We start from the raw sequence: 12,984 nt of genomic DNA on the forward strand, positions 1-12,984 counted from the left end.
CCAATGCTGGGAGATGCTCCCGTACAGCGCGGGTTTTCACTCATCCCAATGCTGGGAGATGCTCACGTACAGCGCGGGTTTTCACTCATCCCAATGCTGGGAGATGCTCCCGTACAGCGCGGGTTTTCACTCGGTCCCAGTGCTGGGAGATGCTCCCGTACAGCGCGGGTTTTCACTCGGTCCCGGTGCTGGGAGATGCTCCCGTACAGCGCGGGTTTTCACTCGGTCCCAGTGCTGGGAGATGCTCCCGTACAGCGCGGGTTTTCACTCATCCCAATGCTGGGAGATGCTCCCGTACAGCGCGGGTTTTCACTCATCCCAATGCTGGGAGATGCTCACGTACAGCGCGGGTTTTCACTCGGTCCCAATGGTGGGGAGATGCTCCCGTACAGCGCGGGTTTTCACTCGGTCCCGGTGCTGGGAGATGCTCCCGTACAGCGCGGGTTTTCACTCATCCCAGTGCTGGGAGATGCTCCCGTACAGCGCGGGTTTTCACTCATCCCAATGCTGGGAGATGCTCCCGTACAGCGCGGGTTTTCACTCGGTCCCGGTGCTGGGAGATGCTCCCGTACAGCGCGGGTTTTCACTCATCCCAGTGCTGGGAGATGCTCCCGTACAGCGCGGGTTTTCACTCATCCCAATGCTGGGAGATGCTCCCGTACAGCGCGGGTTTTCACTCATCCCAATGCTGGGAGATGCTCCCGTACAGCGCGGGTTTTCACTCATCCCAATGCTGGGAGATGCTCCCGTACAGCGCGGGTTTTCACTCATCCCAATGCTGGGAGATGCTCACGTACAGCGCGGGTTTTCACTCATCCCAATGCTGGGAGATGCTCCCGTACAGCGCGGGTTTTCACTCATCCCAATGCTGGGAGATGCTCACGTACAGCGCGGGTTTTCACTCATCCCAATGCTGGGAGATGCTCCCGTACAGCGCGGGTTTTCACTCGGTCCCAGTGCTGGGAGATGCTCCCGTACAGCGCGGGTTTTCACTCGGTCCCGGTGCTGGGAGATGCTCCCGTACAGCGCGGGTTTTCACTCATCCCAATGCTGGGAGATGCTCACGTACAGCGCGGGTTTTCACTCGGTCCCAATGGTGGGGAGATGCTCCCGTACAGCGCGGGTTTTCACTCGGTCACGACCTGGGCTGGTTTAATCCAAGCCAGAGTCAGCAGGCCTGTCCTGCAGTGCTCGTCTGGACTGACACAGCTGGCATGCTCAGTTGCTGGAAGGTTTAGGGGTAGCCTGGCCTGCTGGGCTTGCTGTAGAAAAAAACTTTGCTCTTTTTTAAGTAGGTGACAAGTACTCTATTTTGTTTTGAAGCTGCAAATCGTAGTTGATGTTTCACAGTAACAGGGAGAATTAAGGAGCTGTTTGTTTGTGTGGCCAGATGTTTTTATTGTGTCCACACTCCGGGGCTCCCTGGTTTTTCATTGGGGATAACCAGAGTTCCGGCGGCTAAAACATTGGGTTAAATCTTTGTCATCTTTTGCATTCTGATGTGTTTTGCAACAAAACACTGAGTTAAAGATCTGTTGTCTTTTCTGTTTTGTTGTGTTTTGCAAACTTCCAGGTGCAATAAAAGCCGAGCCGCGTGCTCAGCGGCTGGAACCGGCTCGGCAGTGTGTGTGCAGGTAGCGCTCCAGCCCCAGCTGGTTCCAGTGGAAATTTCCCTCGCTGCGCCCGTCTGTGTCTGGAACGGGGAACGGCTCCGCACGGAGAGGAGGGCGCCCCGCGCCCCCCCGCGCCTGCGCGGCCTTTCTGCAGGTGAAGCCCTCGCTCGCCGTCCTGTCGCCCCGTTGCCGTGGTGACGGGCGTTTGTCGCCCAGCCGCGGTGGCTCTGGGTGGCTCTGGGACACGTCCTGCAGGCGGGGGAGCCAGTGCTGGAGCTACTGGGTGTTCTCTGGTAAGTTCGGCGTTCGGTGCCGGCATGGGCACCTCGGAGTGACGTCCGGTGTGCTCCAGCACCCGGGTGACACTGGTCCTGGTGTCCCCAGCCAGTGTGACCGAGGCTGCCGGGTCTGTGCGACTCGGAAAGCACGAGAGGAGGTCTGTCCGTCTGGAGGGATTTGACTTTAGGGATGGTTTTGTACACCTTTATAAGGTGTTTGCAGGGGAACACCTTCAGTGCTTAATCTCTGGTCTGCATGGCGTCTGTTCAGATATTGGTTTGCATTGATCCAAACGTTGTGCCTTTCACACTTGTCTGTTCGTTTTAAAAAGCCAAGCTTCTAATTTTATGCCCCTATTGATTGTCATTTCAGTGCTCTCAGCGCGCGCTCTGAGTCTGTCGCGGGACTTTGTGTGCCGTAGGAGGGTGATGCCTGCAGCTCTGCTCTGGCAGCGGCTCTGGGCTGCTGGGGTTTCCTCCTGTGTGTATTCACAACCCAGGGTTGTGTGTTCCATGCTTGCTCAGGGTGGTTTTGCTGGCACACGGGTGTGCGTTAGCGGGTGTGTGCGGGCTGTTCTCTGGGGGGGACACGCACAGCCCGTGTGTCACCGCGCCCTCCCCGCTGTGCCCGCGCGCCCCAGCCTCCCCGCATCGCCGATCCAGGGCAGAGGCTGCGAGCACGTTTTCTGAACGTGAACGCGTTAGTACGTGTTACAAACGACTTTGCTTTTCAGAGCACCTGCAGAAAGTAAATGTGGTGTTTGTTTAAAAAAGAATTTAAAAGTGCGAATCATGCACATGAATACACATACGACAGTCTCCTGAATCTGTAAACGCATCTGTATTCCCTTATCTGTTCACTGAGGCGCACCGGGCTCTGTTTGTTGTCAGCGAGGGCCGGGTTTCGCTGGTGTTGGTGTTTGGTTTCCGAGCTTGGTTCCTGCTCTGCCAAGAGGAAAATTAACTCTGTCCCCACCAAACCGGGACGACTGGCGATGTGAGGTAGAGACCAGAAAACACCATCTGTCTGAAGGTTGTCCTTCGGGAAAGAGGAAAGCTGTGTAACCCCTGACATTTTCAGGGAGGCAAGAATACACAAACTTCGCGTTAATCATTGGACAAAGAGAATGAAGCGTGGATGTGGTCGGCGGTGGAGCGTTAATGCCCAACCCAGCGCTTCGTGGCGGCAGCGGGCGAGGTGCAGGCTGAGAGCAGGGCAGGAAGAGCCTGGCCAAGCGTTCTGGGAGCAGCCCCAGCGGTGGTTTGGAGTGTCCCAGTCCCGTTTTGGGAGCAGCCCCAGTGGTGGTTTGGAGTGTCCCAGTCCCGTTCTGGGAGTGTCCCCAGCGGTGGTTTGGAGTGTCCCAGTCCCGTTCTGGGAGTGTCCCCAGTGGTGGTTTGGAGTGTCCCAGTCCCGTTCTGGGAGCAGCCCCGGTGGTGGTTTGGAGTGTCCCCAGCCCCAGCGGTGGTTTGGAGTGTCCCAGTCCCGTTCTGGGAGTGTCCCCAGTGGTGGTTTGGAGTGTCCCAGTCCCGTTCTGGGAGCAGCCCCGGTGGTGGTTTGGAGTGTCCCAGTCCCGTTCTGGGAGCAGCCCCAGCGGTGGTTTGGAGTGTCCCCAGCCCCAGCGGTGGTTTGGAGTGTCCCAGCCCCAGCGGTGGTTTGGAGTGTCCCCAGCCCCAGCGGTGGTTTGGAGTGTCCCCAGCGGTGGTTTGGAGTGTCCCCAGCGGTGGTTTGGAGTGTCGCAGTGCCGTTCCTGGAGCAGCCCAGCAGCCGCTCCGGCGCAGTCCCGGGGAGGGTGCCGTTCCGGGGGACTCGGCGCCCCTCGCTCTGCCCCCCGCGTCTGCCTCCTGGCCCCGCGGAGCTGCAGGAAGGGGAGCTGGGCAGGCGCTGGCTTTGGGGTGTCCGGGTGGTGTCCTGGCCCCTGGCCGCCGTGGTGGCCGGTAACACAATTGCCTCTCCTCACTTTTACTGGCTCACAGTTGCCAGAAAATGGAACTCTGCGGTGGGAAAACTGCTCTGTGAGAATGCGTAGCTAATTGATTACTTAGGAAAGTCTTTCAGTCAAGATATTTAGCTGCCAATAAGTTGTTTTCTGCTGGATTTGTGTTCATCAGCATTGTTGTCTAGTCAGCGTGAGGTCGACTTTCTGCTCAGTGCCATGTCCGTTCATGTGGTGCCTAAAGCTGTTTATCTGCAAAGAACTCCAGACAGTGTTGTCTTGTGGCATCTGTTTTCAAGGTGCGCGCGGGCTGTTCGGCGTCTGAGGGAACGATGGTGGCTGCGGCCTGTGCCCTCCGCAGCGCGCAGGAGCCGGCGCCGGGCCTGGGCTCCCTCCCTGCCCCTTGCAGCCGTGTCGGGGCGATGGAGCCGCTGTACGCGCAGGAGCCGGCGCCGGGCCTGGGCTCCCTCCCTGCCCCCTGGAGCCGTGTCGGGGCGATGGAGCCGCTGTACGCGAGGAGCCGGCGCTGGGCCTGGGCTCCCTCCCTGCCCCCTGCAGCCGTGTCCGGGGCGATGGAGCCGCTGTACGCGAGGAGCCGGCGCTGGGCCTGGGCTCCCTCCCTGCCCCCTGCAGCCGTGTCCGGGGCGATGGAGCCGCTGTACGCGAGGAGCCGGCGCCGGGCCTGGGCTCCCTCCCTGCCCCTTGCAGCCGTGTTGGGGCGATGGAGCCGCTGTACGCGCAGGAGCGCGTACCCGTGTGCAGACACGGCCCTGGCGCACCTCCCGCCCTCGTCCGCCAGCGCTGGAGAGCTGCCCAGCTTCCATTTCGTTGTCATCCCTTAATGAAGGGGCCATGCCTGACCCATTTTTGTAACAATTTGGTATCTTCCAGAACTTCCAGTATTCAGGACAAATTTAGATGAATTTATATAGAAAATATCTTCTTTTTACCCCTTTTTTTAAAACTGCTAGTTTTCTGATAGGGATGTTTTCAGAGTCATATATAATGATGTATCATAAACTGTTGTATGCTTGCCTTCTCCAAATCATTAGTGAGCTTGTGCACTTCTTCCATGCCTCCTTTCCTGTCTGTTTCCTGTGCTGAGGACTGCAGACCCGCTTTGTATTGAAGTCCTTTGATGAGACTGATCGTTCTCAGTAAGTTAAGATTTATAAGTGGAGCCAACATATTTTATTAGACCACTTAACTTAGCAGTTGTAGTTGGCGAAAGCAGACAAGCTTTTGGGCGCAGATGTCTCTCATGATCAGCTTTGTTAACGTGCTCTGTACAGTCTTGTTCGTTGCTCGTTTTGGATGAGGACCCCAGCCGTCCGTCCGTCCCGTCCCAGGCACAGGGTCCCCGTGAGAGCCGCGTCCCTGCGTCGCGGCGCTTCCTCATCCCCCGCACCCGCGCCTGGGACCCTCCTGCCTCCGGATCCCGCGGGCTGGCTCTGTGCCAGAGGAGCAGAGCGGGCGCTGGGGGCGTCCCGGGATGTGGGTGCGCTGGCGGCCGGCTCGCTCTGCTGCTTCCAGAGCCACCTGTCACCTGTGCCGGGCGGAGCAGCCAGCCCCGGGCTGACGGGAGCTCTTGGCAAGCGGTCCTGGTTTGTAGGTGGCTAATTCGGCAGTGACGGTTAAGTCTTTGGCGGTTTTATGATTATTTAATCCGGAGGGTGTGTCCGGATGACACAGAATCGGTGAAGATGTTCTCCGTGCCTGTACGTAATTCAGCCACACGTGACTGAGTGGTGTGGGCTGAGCTCGGATCTCTGGTCCTGCTGCCCGTAAATCTCCACGCAGCGGTGCTGGCGTTAGCGCTGCCCCGGCCACCCCCTCCTCTGCCTTGTCCTCGTGTCGCTGGCGCGTCGTTGGCGGCTCCGCAGCTCAGGGTGTTGGTCGGGGCTCAGAAACCTCGTGGGAGCGGAGGAGACCGGACAGGAGAGCGGCTGGAGGTATGTGTGAGCGTGTCCTCAGTCTCGCAGGTGTAGGCACCGCTCAGCTGAAGATGAGCTCAGGCTCAGTGCTGTGAAGAGATCACTTGGTTTGCGGTTTGGATCCTTGGTCTTCTCACTCAGAACTTGTCCAGGTTCGGTGATTCTGGTGGTCTCGTGCCCTGGGTTTACCAGGAGAACGCAGCAAGACGCTGATTCCCTTTCCTGGCACAGTGTTTCTGGAGGAGGGAGGTGACCCCGCCTCGGCAGTGGGTGCTGGGTGTTCCAGGTCTCCCTGTGCCCAGCCAGGCAGCCTGTTGTCTGATTTCGGACAACGAGGTGAGGGTAATCTCTATCGCTCTGAAAACTCCTTTCTTTACCCAGGCACAGCATCCTTGCAGATAGATGATGAAACCGGGGCACGAGGAGCAGGCATAAGAATGTGAAAAGTGTGGTGTTGTTTTCCATTCCCCCAGCGCCGGGGGTGGGGGAGCAGGATTTGGGGTGCGATTTGGGCTGCTGGTCGCCCGCAGCGGGCAGGTCTGTGTTCTGAGCTGGAACCCCCTCTCGTGCTGTTGGGAACACGCGTGGGTTGCTGCTCGGGGAGCGCTTTTGGGCAAAGTGATACAGGTGAGAAGAGCTGGTGCATTACGAGAGAATTACTTTGCAGACAAGCGGTCTGAGCAGCTTGTGGTTCAGAACTCTGCGTGCTGCCATGTTCTGCAGAAGAACGTTCCATCGTCCTGCATCCACATTGCTCCTTGTATACAATAGACGTTACCAAAGTCAGTAAGAACTGACTGAAGGAAGAAGTCAGAGGGTAGCTCGGCGAGGCCTTGTTTCTAATGGAGGTGTGTTAGTTATTTTAAAAACCACTACATGTATTTCATGCGTATGAAACTGGAACAAACTTGTGCAGACGCAGCCTCTGCTCAGTACAGGGGGATGTTCAGCAGAGGCCGAGAGCCCCTGTGCAGGGAGGGACCGCGACGGGTGCTGCGCGGCTCTGCGCGGTGCTGCGCGGGTGCTGTGCGGCTCAGCGTGGTGCTGTGCGGCTCAGCGTGGTGCTGTACGGCTCAGCGCGGTGCTGCACGGGTGCTGTACGGCTCAGCGTGGTGCTGCGCGGGTGCTGTACGGCTCAGCGTGGTGCTGCGTGGCTCAGCGTGCTGCTGTACGGCTCTTTGTGGCTCAGCGCGGCTCTGTGTGGCTCAGCGCGGCTCTGTGCGGCTCAGCGCGGCTCTGTGCGGCTCAGCGCGGTGCTGTGCGGCTCAGCGCGGCTCTGTGAGGCTCAGCGTGGCTCTGTGAGGCTCAGCGCGGCTCTGCGCGGCTCAGCGTGGTGCTGTGCGGCTCAGCGTGGTGCTGTGCGGCTCAGCGCGGCGCTGTGCGGCTCAGCGTGGCTCTGTGTGGCTCAGTGCGGCTCTGTGCGGCTCAGCGCGGCGCTGTGCGGCTCAGCGTGGCTCTGTGCGGCTCAGTGCGGCTCTGTGCGGCTCAGCGCGATGCTGTGTGGCTCTGTGCAGCTCAGCGCGGTGCTGTGCGGCTCAGCGCGGCTCTGTGCGGCTCAGCGCGGCTCTGTGCGGCTCAGCGCGGCTCTGTGCGGCTCAGCGCGATGCTGTGTGGCTCTGTGCGGCTCAGCGTGGTGCTGTGCGGCTCAGCGCGGCGCTGTGCGGCTCAGCGTGGTGCTGTGCGGCTCAGCGCGGCTCTGTGCGGCTCAGCGCGGCGCTGTGCGGCTCAGCGTGGCTCTGTGCGGCTCAGCGCGGCGCTGTGCGGCTCAGCGTGGCTCTGTGCGGCTCAGCGTGGCTCTCTGCGGCTCAGCGTGGCTCTCTGCGGCTCTGTGCGGCTCAGCGCGGCTCTGTGCGGCTCAGCGCGGCTCTTTGCGGCTCAGTGCGGTGCTGTGCGGCTCAGCGCGGTGCTGTGCGGCTCAGCGCGGCTCTGTGCGGCTCAGCACGGCGCTGTGCGGCTCAGCGCGGCGCTGTGCGGCTCAGCGCGGCTCTGTGCGGCTCAGCGCGGCGCTGTGCGGCTCAGCGCGGCTCTGTGCGGCTCAGCGCGGTGCTGTGCGGCTCAGCGCGGCTCTGTGCGGCTCAGCGCGGTGCTGTGCGGCTCAGCGCGGCTGCAGCAGCGCGGAGCAGCCAGCGTGGGGTGGTGGTGCCAGGGTGAACCTGTGGAGGCTGTTGTTGCTTTGTGAGCGAGCCCGAGGAGCCGTCTCGAGTTGCTGTAACTGAGTCTCGTAGCTGGCGCTCCTGGGTGGCTGATTGGGAAACGCTGAATCTGATACGGGCGACCGCAGAACCTGTTTCTGCAGGATCCTGGCCAGATTGCATTTCAGTGGCCCCTCCAAGCAGCAAAAATAAACTGGCCAAACGGGGAGGGGGGGGAAGTGAAAAATGCCATTTTTACCAATGTTCATCAGGAGCTTCGTGCAATAAACCAAGTATGATGACCTAGTAACAGGCATCCTCAGTAATTACCGTGTGTCAGTGAAGGTTGGTTTTGAGCTCTCTAGATACCACTTCTTTCTTTGTTAAACCACAGACATCTCTCTGAGCAAAAAGTATGAGCATTGTTGGACAAAATGCTGTGAGTATTTCCCCTGTGTTTGAAGGGACGGCTTTAAAGCCTGGGCAGAATGGATTTCTGTGAGCGTCGGCCATGGAGGATTTGAAATGGCCCTGCTCAGCAAAGCGTCCTTCTCTTATTATTACTGTTATCGTTACATTATTATTACCATGACATTATTACTGTTATCGACTCTCGTTCTGCCTTTGTTCGAGTCTTCCGCAGCTCTGACTGCAGTTGCGTTCGGGCTGTTGTTTAGCAGATAAAGCGTGTACCTCCTTGCAAGAGGTTTTTGTTTCCAAACCGACCCGTTAAAGCCTCCTGCTCTCTAAAGCTGCCAGTTCATTCACAGTTATTCTCTTGCCAACTGCTGATCTTGCAAAATGAATTAGAGGATAAACATTAAACCCGTTTTCTTTTTTATTAACAGGAGGAGTCCCGTGTCCTCAGGGTAAAGGTGGTTTCTGGCATTGATCTGGCGAAAAAAGACATCTTCGGCGCCAGGTGGGTGTTCCGCGTCGGCCGCTCCGCGCGTTTGAACAGAATACGCTTAGCAGGGCACGGATGCTTTCGAATTGATAGTTCATAAATGTGATGTATTGATTGCAACCACTGCAACGACGTGCTGGCAGGAAAGCCGCTGGGCCCCTCGGGAGGTCCAGCTCGAATTCCCGTTGAGCCCCGAAGCCCCTGGAGCGAAGCCGGAGCCTGAGGGGAAGGAGGCGGCGCTGGGGCGCGCGGGGCTGCGTGTGGGCGCTTCCCTCCGTCCGCGCAGCGGAGCAGGGGCCGGCAGACCAGCCTTTGGCCTTTGGCCAAAGTAATAGTTGTCAAACAGGAAAACTGGTTTGAAATGGTCAAATGGAAAGATACAGATACAGTCACTTGGTGTGTTCTCAAGTGCTTTGTTTCGACAGAATGAGTCACGGTGTAGGAACAGCTTTCCTACAGGCTGGGGCTTGCTGTGCAATGACTGAAAGAACCGAATCAGGTGGGAATTGGGGGGCAGCTGCTTCTGGAGCCAAAACGACCTGGAGAACAGGACTTGTGGGTTTTTTCCCCGAGGATGAGTTCGGGTTTGACGTCGTTGCTGTCTCAGGCCCAAGTGGGATGAAGTTCTGGACTTCAGGTGCTCCAATCTGCTTAGAGGGTTTTTTCAGTTTGAAATTAGCGGTATCTAGTTTGGCTGTTACTGAAATAAATGACTCAGTTCTTAATGTATAAATGAGCCTTCCCTGGGGATTTTCCTGCATTTCTTTAATGATGCTTACAAATTGTTCATTAGCTTGCACATCTAGCTCAAAACTACATGAAAGCAGCAGTCGAAAGTTTAATCAACTTCAATTTGTTTGGTGTAACTTGCAACAAACGTTCCTTTGTGCAGAATATGGTGGGATGAAGCTTTTTACTTTCTCTCCCCTGGTTCGAAGAACAGCTTTTGCTGCTGACCGTAGGTGCAGCAGCAGCTCCTGTGCTTGCTGGGAGGGCAGAGCCGCTGTCCCATCGCGGGGCGCTGGTGTCACACCCACATGTGGCACTGGTGTCCCATCACGGGACACTGGTGTGTCCCATCACGGGGCGCTGGTGTCACACCACAGGAATTGATAAATTCTAAAAATATCTTTTCCCTTTGAAAATGCATAAAGTTAAAACAAAGTTAAATTTGAACTGAGTTCTGCTGATGTGGCCCTTAAATATTGACATAAACTGGTCTCCAGTCAGTAGGGTTTCCATAGAACTGGACAGTTAAAACCGTATTCCCAACGTAGGTGTTTAACTTTGCTAGAGGACTGTTGCGAAGGTTGGGGCTGAGCATGTCACACGTGGCACACGCGGTGAGGTGCTGGCACGCCTCGGGAAGGTTCATTCTCTGCCGCACGCCTGCTGTGGTGAACACGTCACGCTGCCTGGCCCTGGCGCACAGCGAGGCGGCTGCAGCGCCTGTGGCTGTGCCGGAGCTGTGCGGAGCGCGGTGTGCAGGGTGCTGGTGGCCGGGGGCTGTTGCCAGCCGGAGTCGTGTGGGGTTAGTGCTGGCCCTGCACGCTTAACCGTGGAAGGCTCCTGACAGTCTTGCTGCTGTCTAGTGAACCGGCACGTGTATTTAGCCCCGACGCACGTTATTGTTTGACAGGTATTTCCGTAGGGGTAGGCAGGGTCGCAGCCCGCGTGTGGCCGCGCGGCCAGCGGAGGGCTCTGCGGCTCCGGCTCATCCGCCTCCCTGGCTGCGCAGACCCCAGCGGCGCTGGGCGCAGGTTCACAGCGAGCGCTGAGCTGCCCGCCCGCCGGGGTCATGGCCAGGAGCCGCTATTGCTGCCCAGGAGCTAGTTTTTTACATATAGAGCTATTAATTCGGTGCATTCCTACCAGCTGGTGAAACACAAGAGTCCGTTTCTGGATGTGTCAGTGTTGGGACTTTTCCCGGCACTCTTCTGTGCAGCTTCACCTTCCGTCCCAGCTGCTCTCTTGCCCGAATCTTTGCAAACCATGCTTTTTGCCCCGAGAAAACTTGGAAGAACACTTTAGACATTGTGTTAGCACAACAGGTATTTTTTTATTGATGTGAGATGTGAGGAGACTCGGATGCTACATAACCATGTCAAAACTACCGAAGCTGCTAGAGGCATTTCTGCTGAAACCCCGCCCTTGCCATAGGGGTTCAGTGTTCGCACTGAACTGGAGCAGCCGGGGGTTGTGTGCTCAGCCCTAGTGTTGGGGAGTTCGCACCCGTGACTGCTGACGTTGCACATGTTGCACAGTGATTTTTGTCGCCTGGGAGGGGGCTGGCCCTGGCACCACCAGGTGCAGAGTCGGGGGGGTCTGAGCGGGTCTGGGTGGTGGGTGCGGGGCCCTGCTGGCGCGGGTCTGCTCGCCGGCAGGGCCGGGCTGCGCTGAGCCGCGTGTGGTGGAGCCGCTCGCGGCTCGTGGGGTGGCTGCGGGAGGAGGGACGGGGTGTCGGGGACGCTCTCCACGCTGTGTTGAACGGGCTGAACGTGTGGTGGAGCCGCTCGCGGCTCGTGGGGTGGCTGCGGGAGGAGGGACGGGGTGTCGGGGACGCTCTCCACGCTGTGTGTGACACGGGGAGTGAGCCCCGTTGATGGGAGCTGGGGTCCCTGGAGGGGCCTTTTCCTGACGTCTCTGTAACTAGAGCAGGTATGACCTGGTGGTTGGGTGGTGGATTATTTTTTCCACTTTGCTGCTGGCAATAGTTTCTATTGCTGTAAGTGCTTCTGATGTGCATTAAAAACCCGCAGATTCTACATGCATTTGTCACTGTCAGTGACAAAGAACTGAGCTGTTTCCCTGACGGGAGTCCTGAGGCAGGTTTAATATTTGCAGAGGATAGATTTCAGTCTAGATGAGTTTATCCAGAGAGCTTCACGTATCCCAGTTACTCTTTGTGGGCGTAAAAAGCAGGATATAAATGCACCTCAGTCCATCCTAACTTGTGAGCTCCATTTTTGAAGCAGCTTAAAGAACAGTATCTCAAGGAACTCGACTGTAGCGGCATGCAGGTTATTGCTTCGTGCCTGCCCAGGCTGCCTGTGAGGGGAAGCGTGCCCCAGCCCCCCGGCCGTGACTGAGGGGCGCGAATGGTGCACGGGGCCTCTGCCGTGAGCTGTTTGGTTTGCGGGAGTTTGTGTGGCCAGACTGAGGATCAGCTTCAGCGGGCGCTCGAGGGTTCTCCCTCCATGAACCTGCTCCGCTCCCGGGGGCAGGGGAGCAACGTGCGCTCTCAGCCCCGAGCTTTGTTTTGGACGCTCTGCCAAGAAGCAGTCAGTCTTAGTGCGTTCTTAGGGCTCTGCTAGGAGATCATCGGCGGGGCGGCAGACGCGGCTTTTGGCTCCTTTTCTAGCAGGCTGAGGACCCCAGCGCCGGTGTGTGCCCTCGTGACGGGCGCCATCGCACCCCAGGCGGGGAGAGGCACAATTAGGAGAAGAATCCCCTGTGTTGCAGTTGTTGCTTCCCTTTCCCGATGGAGTAAAGCTGTCCTGGCTTTGCGTCGCTTATGTTTCTGCAGAGCAGCAGTTCTGTCCGATTGCTGTTTTCTGGGCGGCGCGAAACCAAAGTGCTGGCTTCTTGTTCCAATGTCCTTGGGCTGGTTTGTGAATGCCAGGTAAAGGGTAAGATATTCCAGTAATGCCCATCAGGAAGCATAGTGCTAAATATGCAGCTGCGTAGCTATACTATTCCTTACTCTTCCAAATACTATGAAAAGGAGCGCAGTTCTGGGCTTCTTTGTAAAGAGCTTTGAAGTATATGGAAGTGCTGCTCTAGAAGTATTATTTTGGGAATAAATATATAATACTCTGCTTGAATTGAAAATGAACGTGAATAAATTGATGTAGAAATAGATCAATAAATAATATAACAGTGAAACATTTTTAAAGCCTGTGCTGGTATTGGAAGTGTTGCAGTATTGTTTACAGACTGTCAGAAGATAGACATGTTATTCTGTTAACATTTAATATCTTTTATCTCTACAATGGAAATGAGCACAGATTTAATGTGTAACTCCCAGTGTATCTGGATTTTAATAGTTTCTTGCAGTTTGAAAAGTTTTAGATTTAATCTAAAAGTTTGTTTCCCCTAAGTTGTATTTTGGAAAGAAACCCAGGCCCAAGGTCTGTTTCCAGGAGTTGATTCTCTTTCGATGACACAAAACAATCCTGTAGTAGGT

General features: G+C 56.9%; 1 protein-coding gene across 1 annotated transcript in view; it reads left to right on the forward strand.

Annotated features, from left to right (window-relative positions):
* Positions 1–12,984, forward strand: part of NEDD4L (NEDD4 like E3 ubiquitin protein ligase) — a 116,010-nt gene that overhangs the window by 22,713 nt on the left and 80,313 nt on the right. The window contains 1 exon segment of the mRNA XM_082075043.1: positions 8,740–8,813. Within this exon segment, the coding sequence (XP_081931169.1) occupies positions 8,740–8,813 (74 nt within the window).

This window comes from Streptopelia decaocto, assembly GCF_964273445.1.
Source record: "Streptopelia decaocto genome assembly, chromosome: Z".
In the NCBI taxonomy this organism is placed as follows: Eukaryota; Metazoa; Chordata; class Aves; order Columbiformes; family Columbidae; genus Streptopelia; species Streptopelia decaocto.